Genomic DNA, 15,080 nt, shown 5'->3' with positions numbered 1-15,080 from the left:
AAGTGGTGCGATTCGTCTCTTGCTACGGAGCGTTTCGCCGCCATCAATGACGTCGCGCGCACGAAATGGTCGTCTCTCCAGCAACAAGCAACACTGCACCCTTGTTTCCACGGTCGCAGCCTTCAGAGCCGTCCCCGTGTCGCCTTAATAAGCTCAAGTCTATTGTTCAGCTGTCCTGCACGAACAATACCAGCAGAGTGAGGGAGGCGGGATATCTCACTTCCGGGTGTCCCTTCACCTTCACTTCACCAAATCGTCTCCCAGCCCCCTCAATTCCAGCTTTTCAAGCCCACAACCTTTTCGCTAATATTAATCGCATACTGAGAGTACCTTGGACTGCAAACTCTTCAGCTCTTTACACGATTATCCACTTCCAAATCGTCCCCAACAAGCTCGCCTTGATCATCTCATACCTTCTTACTTTACATTTCACAACCCAAGATACCCCCTGAGATGTCTTCAAAGACTCTCCTCCCAGATTTCGCAGTGGCGGTCAGCCAAATGGCTGTTCAAGCTGCAGCCACAGCCTACCCGACCGACTACATCGTCGAGCACATCCTCAAGCTCAGTAACTACCTCATCAACCTTGCGGGAACCTGCAACCTCTTTGGCAAGCCCGAACTCGACATCTACAGCCCCAGTCTCAGCACTCTGTTCGACCGTCTGCAGAAGAAGCAGGTCGGCCCAAGCCTGTTGCCTCACGGCTTTCTCACTGCCGAGCGCATTCACGGACGCATCTACGGGCGTGCGGACGAAGAGGCCACCGACCGCCCTCTCGCCGACTACGAGGACATATACTATGCGCTCGTCGCACGCATGCAGGAGATGCATCAGTTGTTGAACCTCCGCATCGACAGTGGCTTCAACGTTGCGTCTGAGGACATCTCTGAAGGCGGCCCCAGCATCGCCGAGCTTCACAACAGTCTGTCTGAGTACTGGAACGTCCTAAACAACCCATCATGCGGCAAAGCGCTCGACGATGCGATCCGCGAAGCAAGGCTCGAGTCGCTCCGGCACGAATTAGTTCACCAAGTCAGGGAAAAGAACATGAAAGCAGAGGAGGCGCATGAGCAGTTGTCGCAGCTCTACAGCTCTGATGTCTACAACGGAATCCTCGGGCTGAACTTTGTCCAGGACTGGGCGCCGCCCATGATCGGTGCTTACTTGGAGTCGAAGTACCGCCGCATGCTCGACTTGGAGAAAGAAGAAGCTGTCGTCAAGGCCAGGCTGTCGCGCCGCCAAGCCAAGATGAAGACGCTGCGCGAGGCCCTCGCCGCCAAGTCCGCTGAAGAGAAGCTCATTGCCCGACGTCATGCCCGCAACAACGCACGCAGGGCTGCTCCCATATGCGACGTCGACTACGAAGTCAGCCGCCCCACCAAAGCCACACCCGTCGGATCCGAAGACGCCACCAAGCCCACCGGCGCCGAGCCCAACACCAACAACATGTACCACTTCACAGGCAAAGCATCGATGCAGCACTCCCCCGAACACCAAGCCCAGATCCACCCCGGTCACCACTACGAAGAGCACACGGCCGCCTACTACAACCAACCCATTGAGGATATCATTGCTCACCAGGAGATGCTCAAGGCAGCTGCTCAGTGGCAGATCAAGGAACAGCGCGTGTCAGAGTACAGCGAGTACCTCCGCGCTCGCGCTAGCCAGGGTTCTCAGCACAGGGTTGAGGCTAGTCAGAGCTCCGTGTCGTCGGGCAGTTCTTTCGGTCCTCCTCCTCCTGGTTATGTTCGCGGCCCTTTTCATCACCCGGATATGGATTACAGTCAGTATGAGAAGTTTTGAGGTTGGACTACGTGATAGGATTGGCGGTTAGCATACATGGATTGATGAAGCTGTCGACGGATAGGCAGGGCAGTGGATGCTTGAATAGATGGATTGATCAGTGAGGGCTATACCTAAGTGGTGCCACACGAGAGATTATACGTATAGAGACAAATAGTGGCAGCTGGAACTATTGGTCTTCGACGCTCACGTCGTTGCGATTCCTTGCTTGCTCAGATAAACAATTGAAACACTTTACTCTTGAAGCTCCAACTTGACTTCCTGTTTTCAGAAGATGTAGTCCGGATCCACCTCGATGATCATGTTCTCGCCGTAACCACCTGGTCTTGGTGCTGTGAAGTCTTTGATATGCCAGAGTTCCTCGTTTAGAAGCTCGAATTCTCCTGGTCGCTGCTCTTGACAGTCGTAAATATTGAGAGCCTGCTTTAGTATTAGCATACAGATATCATCAGTCAGCAAGCATACAGAGCGACGTACCTGCAACCCATCCAACCTCCCCACCACCTCTCTCGCCTCATCCCCCAGCAAACCCCCACACTCCGCTACATCCAACATCTTCAACTTCGTCCTCCCCTCCCACTCGCCCATGGAAGTCCACATCTCCCTCCCCAGATACCGACACCGATTCAACCCCAGCTCCTCACACCCCCTACTCTCTTTCAACAGCACAGCCAACTGCTCAGCCCTCAGATCACAATTCTCCAACCTCACCACCGTGAGTCTCCCACTCCATTCAGCCGCACTCTCAGCAAGCACATCCCAAGCCTTACCCTGCTCTTCTCGTTCGATAGCGATACGCGACCGCGGGATGCCGCGTACGTACCTTACCCCGCTTTCGATTCTGAGTGAAAAGGTGCGGAGAGCGCGGAGGGAGGTGATAGCTTTCGCCATGGGCAACGTTAATGCCCAAACACTGATGTTGAGATGCTGCAGCATGGTGCCATGGCGTTTTAGTATACTGGTCACCAACGCGCTCTGGAAGTTGTGCAACGTCAGGTACTCGTAACTTCTTGCCTGGGGGATGCGCAGCCAGATTTCATAGGGATTGGCTGTACTGGTGGTGACGGACGGGTCAAGGTGCTTGAAAAAGGCAGGAGCGAGGGGCGCGATTCCCAAGGAGAGGGTGTGCAGGTTGGCGTTGGCGAGGATGCGGGCGTGACGCGAAGTTTCTGAGAAGCGGAGCAGAGAGGATGTGGGTAGGGGGGTGAGTATGTGGTTGAGGATCTCTGTGGGGAGGTCAAGGAGGTGGGGGGTTGACATTGTTGGAGTTGTTTTGTCTGATACTGTGGGAGTCGAGGTAAAGTAAGGTCGACTGATTGAAGTTGAGGAGAATGATGCAACCCTTCAAGTCCAAGGCTGGGGCATAGATAAATCTTAGTAGCAGGCAGACATCTCGGTGCCATTGCTGTCAGCAGCGAAACTCTAAACCATATATACTTCCACGTCACGCATGTCTCACACAAGCGGCATCTTCCTCCTCTGCCTTCCTTCCTGCCCATCATCATCACAGCGCTTATTCTTTCTCGCCGAATGGTCCCTGTCACCTTGTTTGAAGCAAACGTTTGACCCCGGGAGGCCGCGTCGTGGCGTTTCGCACATCGATTGGACAAAGGCAACTGTGCCGCATGCTGCTGTGTAAGGCGCCCCCAAAACCAGCCTGATGGAATGCACGTCGGCTACCTAGGTAGGTAAGGGTAGCCCGTTTGGAACATCGTCAACCTTTCTAGTTATAGAGAGCGTGCAGTGCGAAGGATCTGGTTGCATATCTGTATATAGCCGCATGCGCGGGCGTTGGCGTTGAACTGGGGAATTCGTATCGAGTTCGTTGTTTGTCGTCACCAGGCATACGAATGTGATGGCGCGGGCTTTGCGGGCGGCGTGGTTGTATCACTGCAGCAGGATGATAATAGCGGTGTTATATTGATTGCATAGCAGCGCAAAAGTTCAGGGTGTCGCCGGTGCACTGTTGGTTAGTCGCTCGCCGAGATCGCGGGTATCCACATACAGCTTAGATCTACTCCATGTTGCGATTTGTGTTATAACTCTCCAATAAGAACTCAACTTGGCAAACCTCAGCGTTGTAAATGGCTCGAAATCCATGCATGTGGAGATGTTGATCAAAAGTGGAATAGCCTCGCTACATTGCTCTCATCTCGCAGTCTTGGAAGGCTATGATAAGAATCGCAACATGGAGTACATGATACTATCAATGTATTTCAGTACCACAGCTGGCATCTCCTATACCACCGCGTCCACCATCCTCCCCTCCACCTCCCCTCCACCTCCCCGCCGCCTCCCCCACCCACCCTGGCGTGGCTGTATCACTGCAGCAGGATCATAATAGTTGTGTTGTATTGATTGCATGGCAGCGCAAAGTTCGGGGTCGCCGGTGCATCGTTGGTCAGTCGCTCGCCGATGATCGCGCGCGGAGGATTGGGTGCCCAGGTAGGAGGATTCGGGGCCGGGGGGCGGCGGGTGATATCAGGAGCCGCGTCCGTATTCGTCGGTCGCTGCATGCAGACATGCACAAGATGCGGCGTTCTGCGAGGCTCGCGTAGTTCTGTTGCAGTAACGTAGGAGTTAGCCTGAGGTATTCGACAGCTGATGATAAGAATTGATCATGTGTGGGTCTTTTCCATTGCGTGGCTTGGAGCATGCTATGTAGCCGAGACGACTATATATACACCTTCCTGCGCATTGCATCCGCGGAGAGAGGCGATGAACCTGCAGCGTCAACGAGGGGTGCAGATGCACGAATTGCTCGTCAAGCTTGAGATGCAGACCTCAGCCCTCTCCGCCAGCACCACGCTCAAACACCCTTACGCTGCCGTCGCTCTTGACCTGATACAAGAACTCCTTGCCTCTCCCACTGTCGTCGCCATCCTTGTTAGCTTCAATGCCAAAGCCAACATCGAACCATTGTTTTCTCTGCTCAGTAATGCGTATTACACCGCTCACATCCCTCGCGACGCCAGTGTCTAATACCCTGACACCCAGTATCCTCCTGCTCATGTGTGCGCATTTGACAACCAGGTTATGATGCACTACTTCGAGCGGCTGTGGGGGTGTGGAGAGGCTGAGGAGCGGGTTGTCTGCTTGTAGGTGCGCGAGGATGTGGGATACGTTCGGTAGCGTGTGGAATTGCAGCATGAGGGTGGTGAAGTGGGAGGGTGTGATGGCTGGGTTCAGCGCGAGGAGGAGATCGGGGTTGTCGAAGATGAGGAGTGTCTTTCGGGCCGTGGACGTAGCGAGTGGGGAGATGGCGCTGGAGATGGTGGACTTGATGTCCGCGATCTCGAGACTCTTGAGTGTATAGTGACCTGGCGTGCTTTGGGTTGCACCCGCCGGGCCGTTCGGGGTACTCGTAGCTGGTGGTGAAGCTGGCGCTGCCGCTGGGGCTGCTGGAGGAGGCCCTCTCGCAGGTACTATCCGTCCAGGCGGTCCTCGCGCAGGCAATATCTGCGGCCCTCTCTGTGGTGTCGCGTTCGATACAGGGACTCGTGGTGTCGCTTGCGCATCAATTCGCGATGGCCTCTCCGCTGTACCGTCTGTCGCATTCCCACCAGCACCCAGTCCGTCCACAAAGGCAAAGCGTCCCTCTTTCCTCAGCTTGTCCAGATCAAGAGCTGCGCCCTTTCGAGCCTCTTGCTTCCAGAAGTCGTATTCTCTCATCCAAGAGACGAGGACGACGTTGTGCCCCTCGTCTCCGCCATCTTGTGTACTCAGCTCATTGCAGAGGAAGCGGATGAGCAGCCAGTTCGCGCTCGCGCCGAGGGTGCTCGTGAGCAGGAGGATCGAGTCGTGCGGTAGTTGGACGTAGGGTTGGAGGAGCGCCGGGATACGCGTCGAGGGTGGCATCGTGACGCGGATACCGAGTGGAAATTATGAGTTGCGCGTAGTGTGCAGCTTATCGATACCAGCCATCGTCGTCATCATGGCTCGTTTTTCTGGAAACGAGAGATCACCACCAATGTCCGAGAAGCCTACTTAAGTTTTCTATTTTCTACGTTTTTTTGTCATTTTCTCTACTTTCATGGCAAACAACCCCGCATACTCTTCCTTTCAGACATAACACGAACCCCATAACCCAGCCGGTCAGTCCATCGTAAGGTCGCCAGCCAGAAACACCCGCCCAACTTTTTTGCACCTGTGGCCTACGTCGTATCCTCCTCGGTCCGCTGTTAATGTTGCTTTGCCATCAAAACTGCCATCGTACTCTTCAACCATATTTTTTGGAAAGCTTCCTCGTACTCCTTGTCATCCTCATGTCTCCGCCACTCGGTCCATCGTTACAAACTGAAATCCAGGTCCAGCAGCTCCCCGTAACGCGTGATACCTGCTTCCGTCTCCACAACACCAATCTCTGTATCCACTTCTGCCAGCATGGAAGTTCCAGGGTGCTTCTTCGGTCGGGTTGCGATGTTCTGCTGGACGTCTAGCTGTCGGGTGGTCGCGCCGCCGGTCGCAATCTTCCCCAATTCGTTTGGGAAGAGCCACGGGAATGATATCAGAGGCATGTGCTCCGGTTCCATAGGTCGCACCGGAACGTCCCTACCACCAACTGTCTTCTTCGTACGGCATTCGACCAATGCAGTCTCCATCTCTTTCGCAGTCACCATATACATCGCGGCGACAAACTTCTCCAGGTTGTCTTCTGCAGCATCTCGGCATTCATTCTTGTACTGTGACTTGAATGCACCAATGGTCCTTCCGAATTCTTCAGCGAACTTGTAATCGCGGCTCTGACAGGGTGCATTGTCAGTATGTCTCTCATGCATCTCATACAGTCAGAACTTACCTCATGATTATGTACTAGCACAAAGACAGACCAGGCCTCGAACTCTGTCTGGATGCCATGCTTGGCCATGAGTCGCCGCAACGATTCATCATACGACGCCTTGAGTCCCGCTGCTTTGGCCAGAGTCTTATCGCCGAGCTCAAATGCCATCAGGATGCGCTTATCAAATGCGTTTTCCCACTGAGGCTACAGAGATGAAAATGAGAAGTCAGCGTATGTATCACATGCATTTCGTACAGCCACGACTTACCTTAAAGTCCGCCAGCTGCACTTGGTCGTAAAGGATGCCGAGGACCTTTCTTGAATGATAGATCTTGTTCTCTGGAAGGTGCTTCTTCTCCATGAAATGTGGGTACTTATGCGGTCTCAGTTCCCGCGCCATCTCGGCGGGCAAACCGCTCTTGGGAAAGTCGACGGCTTTGGAATGTAATTCCGCCAAAGCGAGGCACTTGTCATCGTTGATGCCATCGGCTTGTAGATCCGCGTGGGCTAGATGGGCATGCGCAATTTGGCCAAGGGTATCATTCTTCATGTAATTGACGAAGAACTCGCCGATATGTGCGGCAGTAATCGGATCGTCGGTCTCAACCGGCTTTTCGGCTGTGAAGTCCATGGCAGGCATGTTGATGGTTTCGGGTATCAGTTCTGGATCCCACAGTACCATGTAGTCATCTCCGTCAAGATCGCCGCCAGAGCACATGTTGGCGAGGTCTCTATCCCCGTTCTGTGGCAGCACCACGACGTTTGTGAGATGATGTAATCCCGGTACGTCCACTGCGCGAACGACTCGTAGATCTCCCGGGTGGAGTGATGGGTTTCGCGCTAGGACACACACTCCTTTGATGATCTTGTAGTGTCCTTTCCTGCTTGTATCGTCGACTTGCAGGAAGATCTCGGGGAGAGTTGCAAGCTTCTCCTCATTCGTAGCATCAAGCTGGAGGTCGTTCATATGGCCTTGAAGTGTTGCTGTTTCGTCAACGCAGCCAAGCACGAACGCGCCGTCATCGATGGCTATCCGAGCCTTCTCCTTGAGGTTCTTGATGGTGCAAGCCCTCCACAGCTTGAGGAGTGACATGACAAATGGATCTTGAGACTTCATGAAGCCATCAAGGACCATACCTGCGATGGTCAACGTGGTCTGGTTCATGTCGATGTGCTTTCGGAGCTTCTGCAAGGCAACGCCGTCGTCTACCATGGCGGTCTCGTAATCGTTGATCATTTCCTGTTGTTTCCTGATTACCACGGAATCAGGTACGCCAAGGTACGACAAGACCATGATGATTTGACGGTTGAAGAATGGTGTCGCAAGCGAGGAGGATCGTATGATCTCCAGGCCAGTGTAGGGTGCCACGAACTTCATCTGGCTGGGCCTTATATGAACCTCAGGACCAGTGATCTTGGGATCCAATGCAAGCACCCCCTTGCAGCCGCCAAGGCGAAACTGGAATAGAGACGGGGGGTCATCGAAAGCACGTGCAAGCCCGAGTTCCTGGGCAGCCATCTGGGCTAAGAATTGTGAGATCTTGCCAACACCGTCTGTGAATGTATAGTTGTTACGTGTAATGTCGGGAATCGTTATAACCTTGACGTTATCCCGCATTGCGCGAGTGGTTGAAAAGCATTGACCGAGACGGGCACCGAATTTGGCGACGGTCTTGATGTGGTCGAAATTGCCCAGTGATATGCGGATGTCGTCGGCGGACTTGGAAGATGTAGGCGCGTAGAAGTATGCGCCATGCTCGCGGAATTGTGAGTTTCCAAATGCTAAGAACTCATAATATCGCCCTGCAACGACAATGCCATACTTCATAGCCCGGCGTACCCTGTCGAAAGCAGCTTCAGCCCTTCCATTGGGCATATTGCGCAGTTGACCTTCTGTCTTCTCGTCGGAGAACTTGACTCGGATGAAACGATCGCCATCAGCAGCATGCTTGCGGATGATACGGTTCGAGGTCTCCATGTTAGGAGATGCTACATGCATCATGGTTGGAGTGATTACCACCGATCGCTGAAGGGTGCAGTAGCTAGGGACTTTCTTCACAAGATCCTTGATCCGGATGCCGAATATTTCCATCGGGTCATAGTAAACATGCTGTTTGTCGACGACTTTCTCCAGTATGTAGACGGCACGGTGAGATTCCATCGCTGTGAGCTTCTCCAAGAAGTCGCTCGTGATGTTGTGTTCCTTCAAGTAGCCGTTCGATAGGCACGCCTCGAGTTGGTACCGGACTGGAAAGCTCAGATGAAACTGGCCAGCGAAGAGATCTTCGAAGACCGAGCCCTTTGAGGGTGTTGACTCAAGATGTGGATGTGTGCCAGATATCTCTTCTTGTAGCAGTGACCATAGAGGCGATGGGGCCATGTCTTGGATCGTGTACTCGTCCAGGTTCTCAATGGCGACGCCATGGTCGGTGAGAGCATCGCTGAAGTCCTTGAACTTGGGTCCAGTCATCACTGTCGCGTCGAAGATCATACGATAACTCGTCCATCGGCCTGAATTAGTTAGCTGAGTGATCCGTGATGAAAGTGTGTGGGCAACTTACCAATGTCGATGATAGCGGTATCCTTATGGTTCATCAACGGTGAGCCTTGGAGCTTACTCTTGACAGTATTGCTGATAATATCGGTCGCTCGGAACCAGGTGCTCCAGTCATACCACGCCTTCTCTTTCCTAGAAAATGTATAGAATTTCCTCCCGTCCTCCAGATTCTCACCCTCACGTCGCTGCATGTAGAATTGCGGCGGTGAATTGAACGGAATGATCAAAGCCTGCTGATTGCTGGCTGTGTCGGTGATCTTGTATATATGGGAGAGTAGAGCAATTGGCAAAGCAAAGCGAACCTTGCGCATCTCGTTGTCGATATCGACCGAGAACTGAACGTCAAGCTCTTTGCGAATCAGGTTCAGCGTCATGTAAATACTGCCCGGTGAACGCAAGGTATGCATGGCAATCATAGTCTTGTCTGCCACGTTGACGCCGAAGTCTATGCCTTGCACCGGTAGGACGTTGAATTCGTAGTATTCTTTTGCGGGATTGGCTGGGCTCGGAACGGTCCTGACTTGTGGAGAGAGTGTCTCAATCCCTAGGAGAGCACCGCCAATTCGTAGGTTCCGATGCGGAAAGGCATGGACGGGGGGAGGTCTATAAGAATGAGGTTAGAATGATGAGGTGTGAATGGAAACAATACTCACCGAAATACCACGAAAGCGGAGTTGTCTCGAGTGCCAGTGACGATCTCAATCCTGAAGAGAGAACCAAATGACGACAATGCGTCATACACGTCTTTCGTCCAGTAGCTCTTGGGTATACCTGACAACTTGATCTTGACCTCCTGGCGATGGGCCCAGTGCTGGGCTTCATTCCTCAAGATTGACCTCTGTGAACTAGGCTGACCAGCTGAGTTGTAGCGCGGGCGATTACCTCCATACTGAGGAGACGCTCGAGTAGCCTGTCTTGGTGGGCTTATGATCGGTGATCTTGCCGGAGATAGTGTCGGGGTAGTACTGGATCTCGCAATATAGGTCTCGTTGATACTGTTGCCGTTCAAGTCGAATGATGAGAGCTGTTTGACCGGGGTGACGGGTGAGTTCACGCTACCCGGGGTCTGGTCGGTAGTTGGCATGCGAGTGTGTGGAGCTTGAGAGGACTGAGAAGCCGAAGCGGGCTTGAGAGTTGGTCGGTTGGGGTTGTACTGGCCGTTAGAGCTACCGGAACTGCCAGAGTATGTGCGGTTGCCACCTCTACCACCACGATTTTCGCCACGACCACCGCGTTGGTTACCGCGATACATGTTGCGGCTGCCGAAGGATTTCTCACTATTGGAGCTTGTCTCTGACTTTTGCTCGCTGTGTTGAACTGGGTCTCGGTTCAGTGTGTAGGATTGTAATGATGTGGGGGTGCTGGTGTTGAGAGCAGGAGTAGTTGAACCCATAGGATCTGGGTCGTGAAGATAGCGGTCCATGTTTGTTTGTGAACGTACTTGCCCTCACACCAATCCTCGGGGAATGACGATAGGGTGGCGGTGGTGGCGAGGACGAGCAGCTAATCGGAGGTGACCGCTGCTTCAGGAAAGGGCAATGTAGCGGTGCCGAAGCGGCTGACCAGAGGCTCTGCCTGGATGTGCTGGCCGTACCCGTGTGGGGTGATTGGAGTGGGAGGATGGAGGATGGAGAATTTTGTTTGCTCGATTTGGGCAATCAAACGGCCGTTTGTCTAGAGGCGCTGTGGATTCGGCAGGGGCAGGAGCGAGTCGCGACACGCGTGCCTGATGTTTTGTGTGCTAACGTCGGGCTGAGAATCTGGAAGCTGGACCTCGAAACAGCCGAGAATAAGTTCTAGATGAACGAGATGGGTGTGGCAGCCTGTAGATGCAGGGAGGTAGATGGAAAGTGGAGGAGGACTGATCGTGTGAGGAAGGCGCGGGGTCTGCTCTTACTCGAATGCGTGCATGTGCTAAGATGGGAAGGTGCAAACGGAGAGCAGCGTAAGAAGATGGGAACTTATGGCTGATATGACGACGATCGACTAAGAGACGCTTGAGAGATGCACGTAGCCGTAAGGTACTAAGAGCAAAGAAGACGTCAAATAGAGAGACTGAGAGGACACCTAAGTCCAGCGAATAGAAGAACGCTAGCCATGCGGTAAAACTAACAGCAGGTAAAGGTAGAGTCGCGACATCAAGTAAGGATACGCCATTGGGTATCTCCAAAATCATCATATGCCCCCTGCGCCATGCATGCAAGTACCCGTGCCAAATGCGCAAAGCCTTCGTACCCCGGGTATGAAACAAACAGCAGTTACCCTACCCTCACCAGAATGCCATCGTAAATCATACTTTCGTACTCACAACTCAGTCATGGTCTCGTCACCCTCGTCCGGAATGCGGCCAGTACCAGACATAAAGCCCGGGGTAAGTGGTGTGCCGGTCGTGAAATCATCGTCGATGTCAAAATCGACTTGCTCGATGTCCTGAAGGCTGCCTCTACGTTTCCTCACTGACTCAATCTCGGTCGCGGCGTCTTCTTCCTCGCCGCCGGGCAATGTGAACCCGACAGTCGTGTGGCGGCGGTTCGGCGAGACTGGTCTCAGAGCTGAACGCTTGGTCGGCGACAGCTGATGTGAGTGTGAGAGTGACTTGGATGCGATGCTGGGCTTCTGGTTATTTGGCGTTTGCATCGTTGGCACCTTGAAAGCTGGCCTTGGTTTGGCACGCTTTGGTGCTGGTCCGTTACCCTGGGACGAATTCGAATCGGCTGATGAGGCGAAGGACGCATTTGTAGAGTTTCCGAGAGCTCTGTTAGGTAATACTTGGGCATTCACCGTGGCGACTGAAACATCCTCTTGGGTGTTGATGGCTGACTTACGTCGTCGGTGAGTTCGCGGCTCTCTTGTCGTTTGGGGCTGAGCAATCTCCTTGTAGGTTCGTGAGGCTGGCTTAGCAGGCAACAGATGCATCGCCATCATTTTGCGAGCCGTCCTGAATTCTTCAAGTTCTTCTTCTTGCTCTCTGCAAAACTCCTCGAGCTCTTGAATCCTCGCTTCTAGTGGTGGTACTGATGCTTGAAGATGCTGAAGATTGTTACGCGTCTTTCCGTGATCATGTCGTTCTTCTTGAGCGTTGCGCTGGGCATCTAGCAGCCGCGCTTCGAGCGTCTCGTATCGCTCTTCAGCCTTCATGGTGATAGCCTCCAGATCGTTGGCGTGCTTCACCGCAAGCTCTCTCGTCGTTTCAGCCGATGATTCCTTGAACTCCTGGTAACTAGTCCGCGCAATATGAAGCTGTCGAATGGCATCCTCTAGTTCCGCTTCCTTCGCTTCCAGATCTTGCTGGTATTCTGACGCTTGAGTCTCGAGTTGTGCGATCTTTTCGGCTTGACGGGCAGTATTCGCTCGCTCCCGTTCAAGCGTGTCCTCTGCTTCACGGCTGCGTTTCTGCTGCTCCTCAAACTGTGCGGTGAGGCTGCGATAGTCGGTCTCGTGCTGCATTTGAGATGCTTGCAGCTGGCTAATGGTACCATGCAGCTCCTCAACCTGTTCATCGCGGACGCGCTTGTCCTCCTCGTACTGGCGTATCGTCGAGCAGAGTTCATGCTCCTTTACGCTAGAACTTTCGTGAGCGGCCTTGAGAGCCTCGGTCGCGTTCCGCTCTGACACCTCCAGAGAGGTCTCCACTTCCTGTATCTTGGAGTACATCCGCCCCTTTTCTTCCAACAAGTCGGACTTCTCTTGCTCCAGACGCTTTTGCTCGTCTATGGAATCCTGCAATTCCTTCTCCAACCCCTCGACGTATTCCACAGATTCTTCTCTATCCTTGTGTAGAAAATCGGTTTGCTCGTTGAGATGGGCGATCTTCTCGTTTAGATGAGCGACTTGTTCCTGGAGTTTGGCGGACTTCTCTGTCTCCACACGTAGGGGCTCTTCGACTGTATTGCAGCGTGTCTCGAGATCACTGCATATTTGTGCCATAGAGCGCACAACAGCATCTCGCTGATGTTTGTTCTGGCTCTGTAGCTCCAATTCGAGGCGTTTGCGCCAATCCTGGAGATGTTGGCCCATGTACTGCGTGCTTGCTTCTTGGAAGAGGGAGATTGAAGGCTGAGTGGGGCTTTTCGACGAGTGTGAGCAAGTATCTAGCGCGGGGGGAAGGTCTCGCTGTTTCTTGATAAGCGCAGCCACGAGGGTATGCGGTATCGTCGACTCTCCCGGTTGCGCCATAAGAACAATGATAAGTAATGAAGCGATTGTGGCAGCGATCAATTGCCGACGGAATAATGCAGCATGTGTACAGCAGCCGGGGCCTTCTTTCGTCATACCAGTACGAATGAGGTTCTGGATTTTCTCTTGCAAGGCCCTCGATGACAGTGCGCGCAGCACAGTGGTTCGTAAAGCAGCATTCGCCATCGCGGCTGTGGCCAGCTCATCGATAGTGTCGATGGAGTTGGAAGTTTCGCGGGAGTCAGGCTGCGAAGCACATGCTGATAAAATGCCTGATAAGAGTGCCGCGACGGTGCTTTCCTGCATCTGCACCTGCCCTGGTTAGTGAACCAGCCAGTACTACAGAATGAATTGCTTACTGCGTAGATTGGCAGTGAGACTGCAAGAAGCTCGGCAAAGCCTTCAGGCTCTGCCACGCGAGGGGCTTCCAATATGCATGCCTCGTAGCGTATGACGATACCTTGCGGCAAGCTCTGAGAACCTGAAAGTATGCCAAAGAATGACAGGGCCTCTAATTGGACGGATAGACTCGCACTGGAGTTTTGGATTTTGGAGGCACACTTTTCGTACAGCATGGCATACTTCTTCTGAACTTGAGGCCAATTGTCTTTCACGTCTTGGCCAATGAATTGCATAGCCCTCGAGGCAATACGTAGGCCTTCGATTGCTTCATTTTCCTTGATTCCGCCTCGAAGAATCCACACTACGTTCAAACAAGTGAGCTCAATAGTCTTGTATAAGTAGCTTGTCGAGCCGAACAGCTTTTGGCCTGAAGGTGTTGCCCAATGTTGTCTTAGCCTTTCGGTGGATGTCGGCTCCTCGTCACCAGGCGGATTTTGCAGTCCGTCGACCCCCACGGGATGTTCCGTGATGAGCACTATACCTTCTGCCCACAAAAACAGCAAAGAGGAATCGGCGACTTTCGGGGATCTGAGTATGTTGCACAACTCTGTGTCGAACCGCTGCCTCAGATCTCTGGGAAGAAGGCTGTAAAGTCGACGACATGCACCGTTGAGCATACGGTACACTGACTTCAGGGTCTCGTAGTTTGGTTGCTGTGTGGCGTTTTCGAAGACATTAAGAAAGAAGTTTTGTGCTACGGCGGGTAATGGTATTGCCTCGGGCAGTGGGCGAGAGAGAAGAAGCACACATAGCTCGGCAAGCTATATCATTATTAGTAAGTGATATACCTTACAATTCTCGTACTCACATGTTCGAATTCGGACTTTGATGAATTTGCCCTTTTCAACAGAGAAGGGAGTAAGGACGGTTCCAGGACCAGTAGCTCATCTCGAAATTCTGGCGCATGACCTGAGAACACGTAGTCAGTTTGATTGCGTTTCTACTATCAAGCGGAGACCGGTCAACTGCTTACACAATAGGTGCAGCACACGAAGCGTGTATGCGTTCAGGGACAGTGCATCGTGGACAATTCTGCCTAGTTTCCTCACCGCGCAAGGTGACCGGTCTTGGACGCATGATCGGATAGTCGGTACGTCGACGCGCGCCAGAAGATCGGAAAGGTTCTGTGGGATCTCGCGTCAGCTCCTCTCATCAACGATGCGCTGCTCCTGCAGCGAGTCATGTGCTCAAATACGGGAGTTGGCTAGTGGCACGACATGAGGATGCATTGGATGTTGGGGAAGATGAGGGGCAAATACGTACGGATAGCGAAGGGGGGTATGGACACTCGATGATCCTTGTCAGTTCCGACGTCAACTCTGCGCTGATATCCGCCATGTCTGCTGGATCGAGTTATGTTCG

The 15,080-nt window shown here is 53.1% G+C and overlaps 5 protein-coding genes across 5 annotated transcripts; 1 reads left to right on the top strand and 4 right to left on the bottom strand.

Moving 5' to 3' along the window:
* Positions 1–65: 65 nt before the first annotated feature.
* Positions 66–1,803, top strand: J4E87_002919 (uncharacterized protein; the record flags this gene model as incomplete). The annotated part of the gene is made up of 2 exons (XM_049374553.1): positions 66–71; positions 442–1,803. The coding sequence occupies 2 exons, from the start codon at positions 66–68 to the stop codon at positions 1,801–1,803; spliced, it is 1,368 nt and encodes a 455-aa protein (XP_049235544.1).
* A 267-nt stretch (positions 1,804–2,070) lies between these two features.
* J4E87_002918 (uncharacterized protein) lies at positions 2,071–3,063 on the bottom strand (the record flags this gene model as incomplete). Its single annotated transcript, XM_049374552.1, has 2 exons — positions 2,071–2,223; positions 2,281–3,063. 2 exons carry the CDS (start codon positions 3,061–3,063, stop codon positions 2,071–2,073), a joined length of 936 nt encoding a protein of 311 aa, XP_049235543.1.
* A 1,524-nt stretch (positions 3,064–4,587) lies between these two features.
* On the bottom strand, positions 4,588–5,661 carry J4E87_002917 (uncharacterized protein; the record flags this gene model as incomplete). Its single annotated transcript, XM_049374551.1, has 1 exon — positions 4,588–5,661. The coding sequence occupies one exon, from the start codon at positions 5,659–5,661 to the stop codon at positions 4,588–4,590; it is 1,074 nt and encodes a 357-aa protein (XP_049235542.1).
* A 431-nt stretch (positions 5,662–6,092) lies between these two features.
* J4E87_002916 (uncharacterized protein) lies at positions 6,093–10,563 on the bottom strand (the record flags this gene model as incomplete). Its single annotated transcript, XM_049374550.1, has 5 exons — positions 6,093–6,545; positions 6,602–6,787; positions 6,852–9,094; positions 9,145–9,743; positions 9,794–10,563. 5 exons carry the CDS (start codon positions 10,561–10,563, stop codon positions 6,093–6,095), a joined length of 4,251 nt encoding a protein of 1,416 aa, XP_049235541.1.
* An 881-nt stretch (positions 10,564–11,444) lies between these two features.
* J4E87_002915 (uncharacterized protein) lies at positions 11,445–15,056 on the bottom strand (the record flags this gene model as incomplete). Its single annotated transcript, XM_049374549.1, has 4 exons — positions 11,445–13,628; positions 13,676–14,412; positions 14,467–14,479; positions 14,982–15,056. The coding sequence occupies 4 exons, from the start codon at positions 15,054–15,056 to the stop codon at positions 11,445–11,447; spliced, it is 3,009 nt and encodes a 1,002-aa protein (XP_049235540.1).
* Positions 15,057–15,080: the final 24 nt, after the last annotated feature.

Source organism: Alternaria ethzedia (assembly GCF_023757985.1).
Source record: "Alternaria ethzedia strain BMP 0044 chromosome Unknown scaffold_5, whole genome shotgun sequence".
In the NCBI taxonomy this organism is placed as follows: Eukaryota; Fungi; Ascomycota; class Dothideomycetes; order Pleosporales; family Pleosporaceae; genus Alternaria; species Alternaria ethzedia.
The sequence above is the reverse complement of the archived record's forward strand: the minus strand, read 5'-3'. Positions and strand labels throughout refer to the sequence as shown.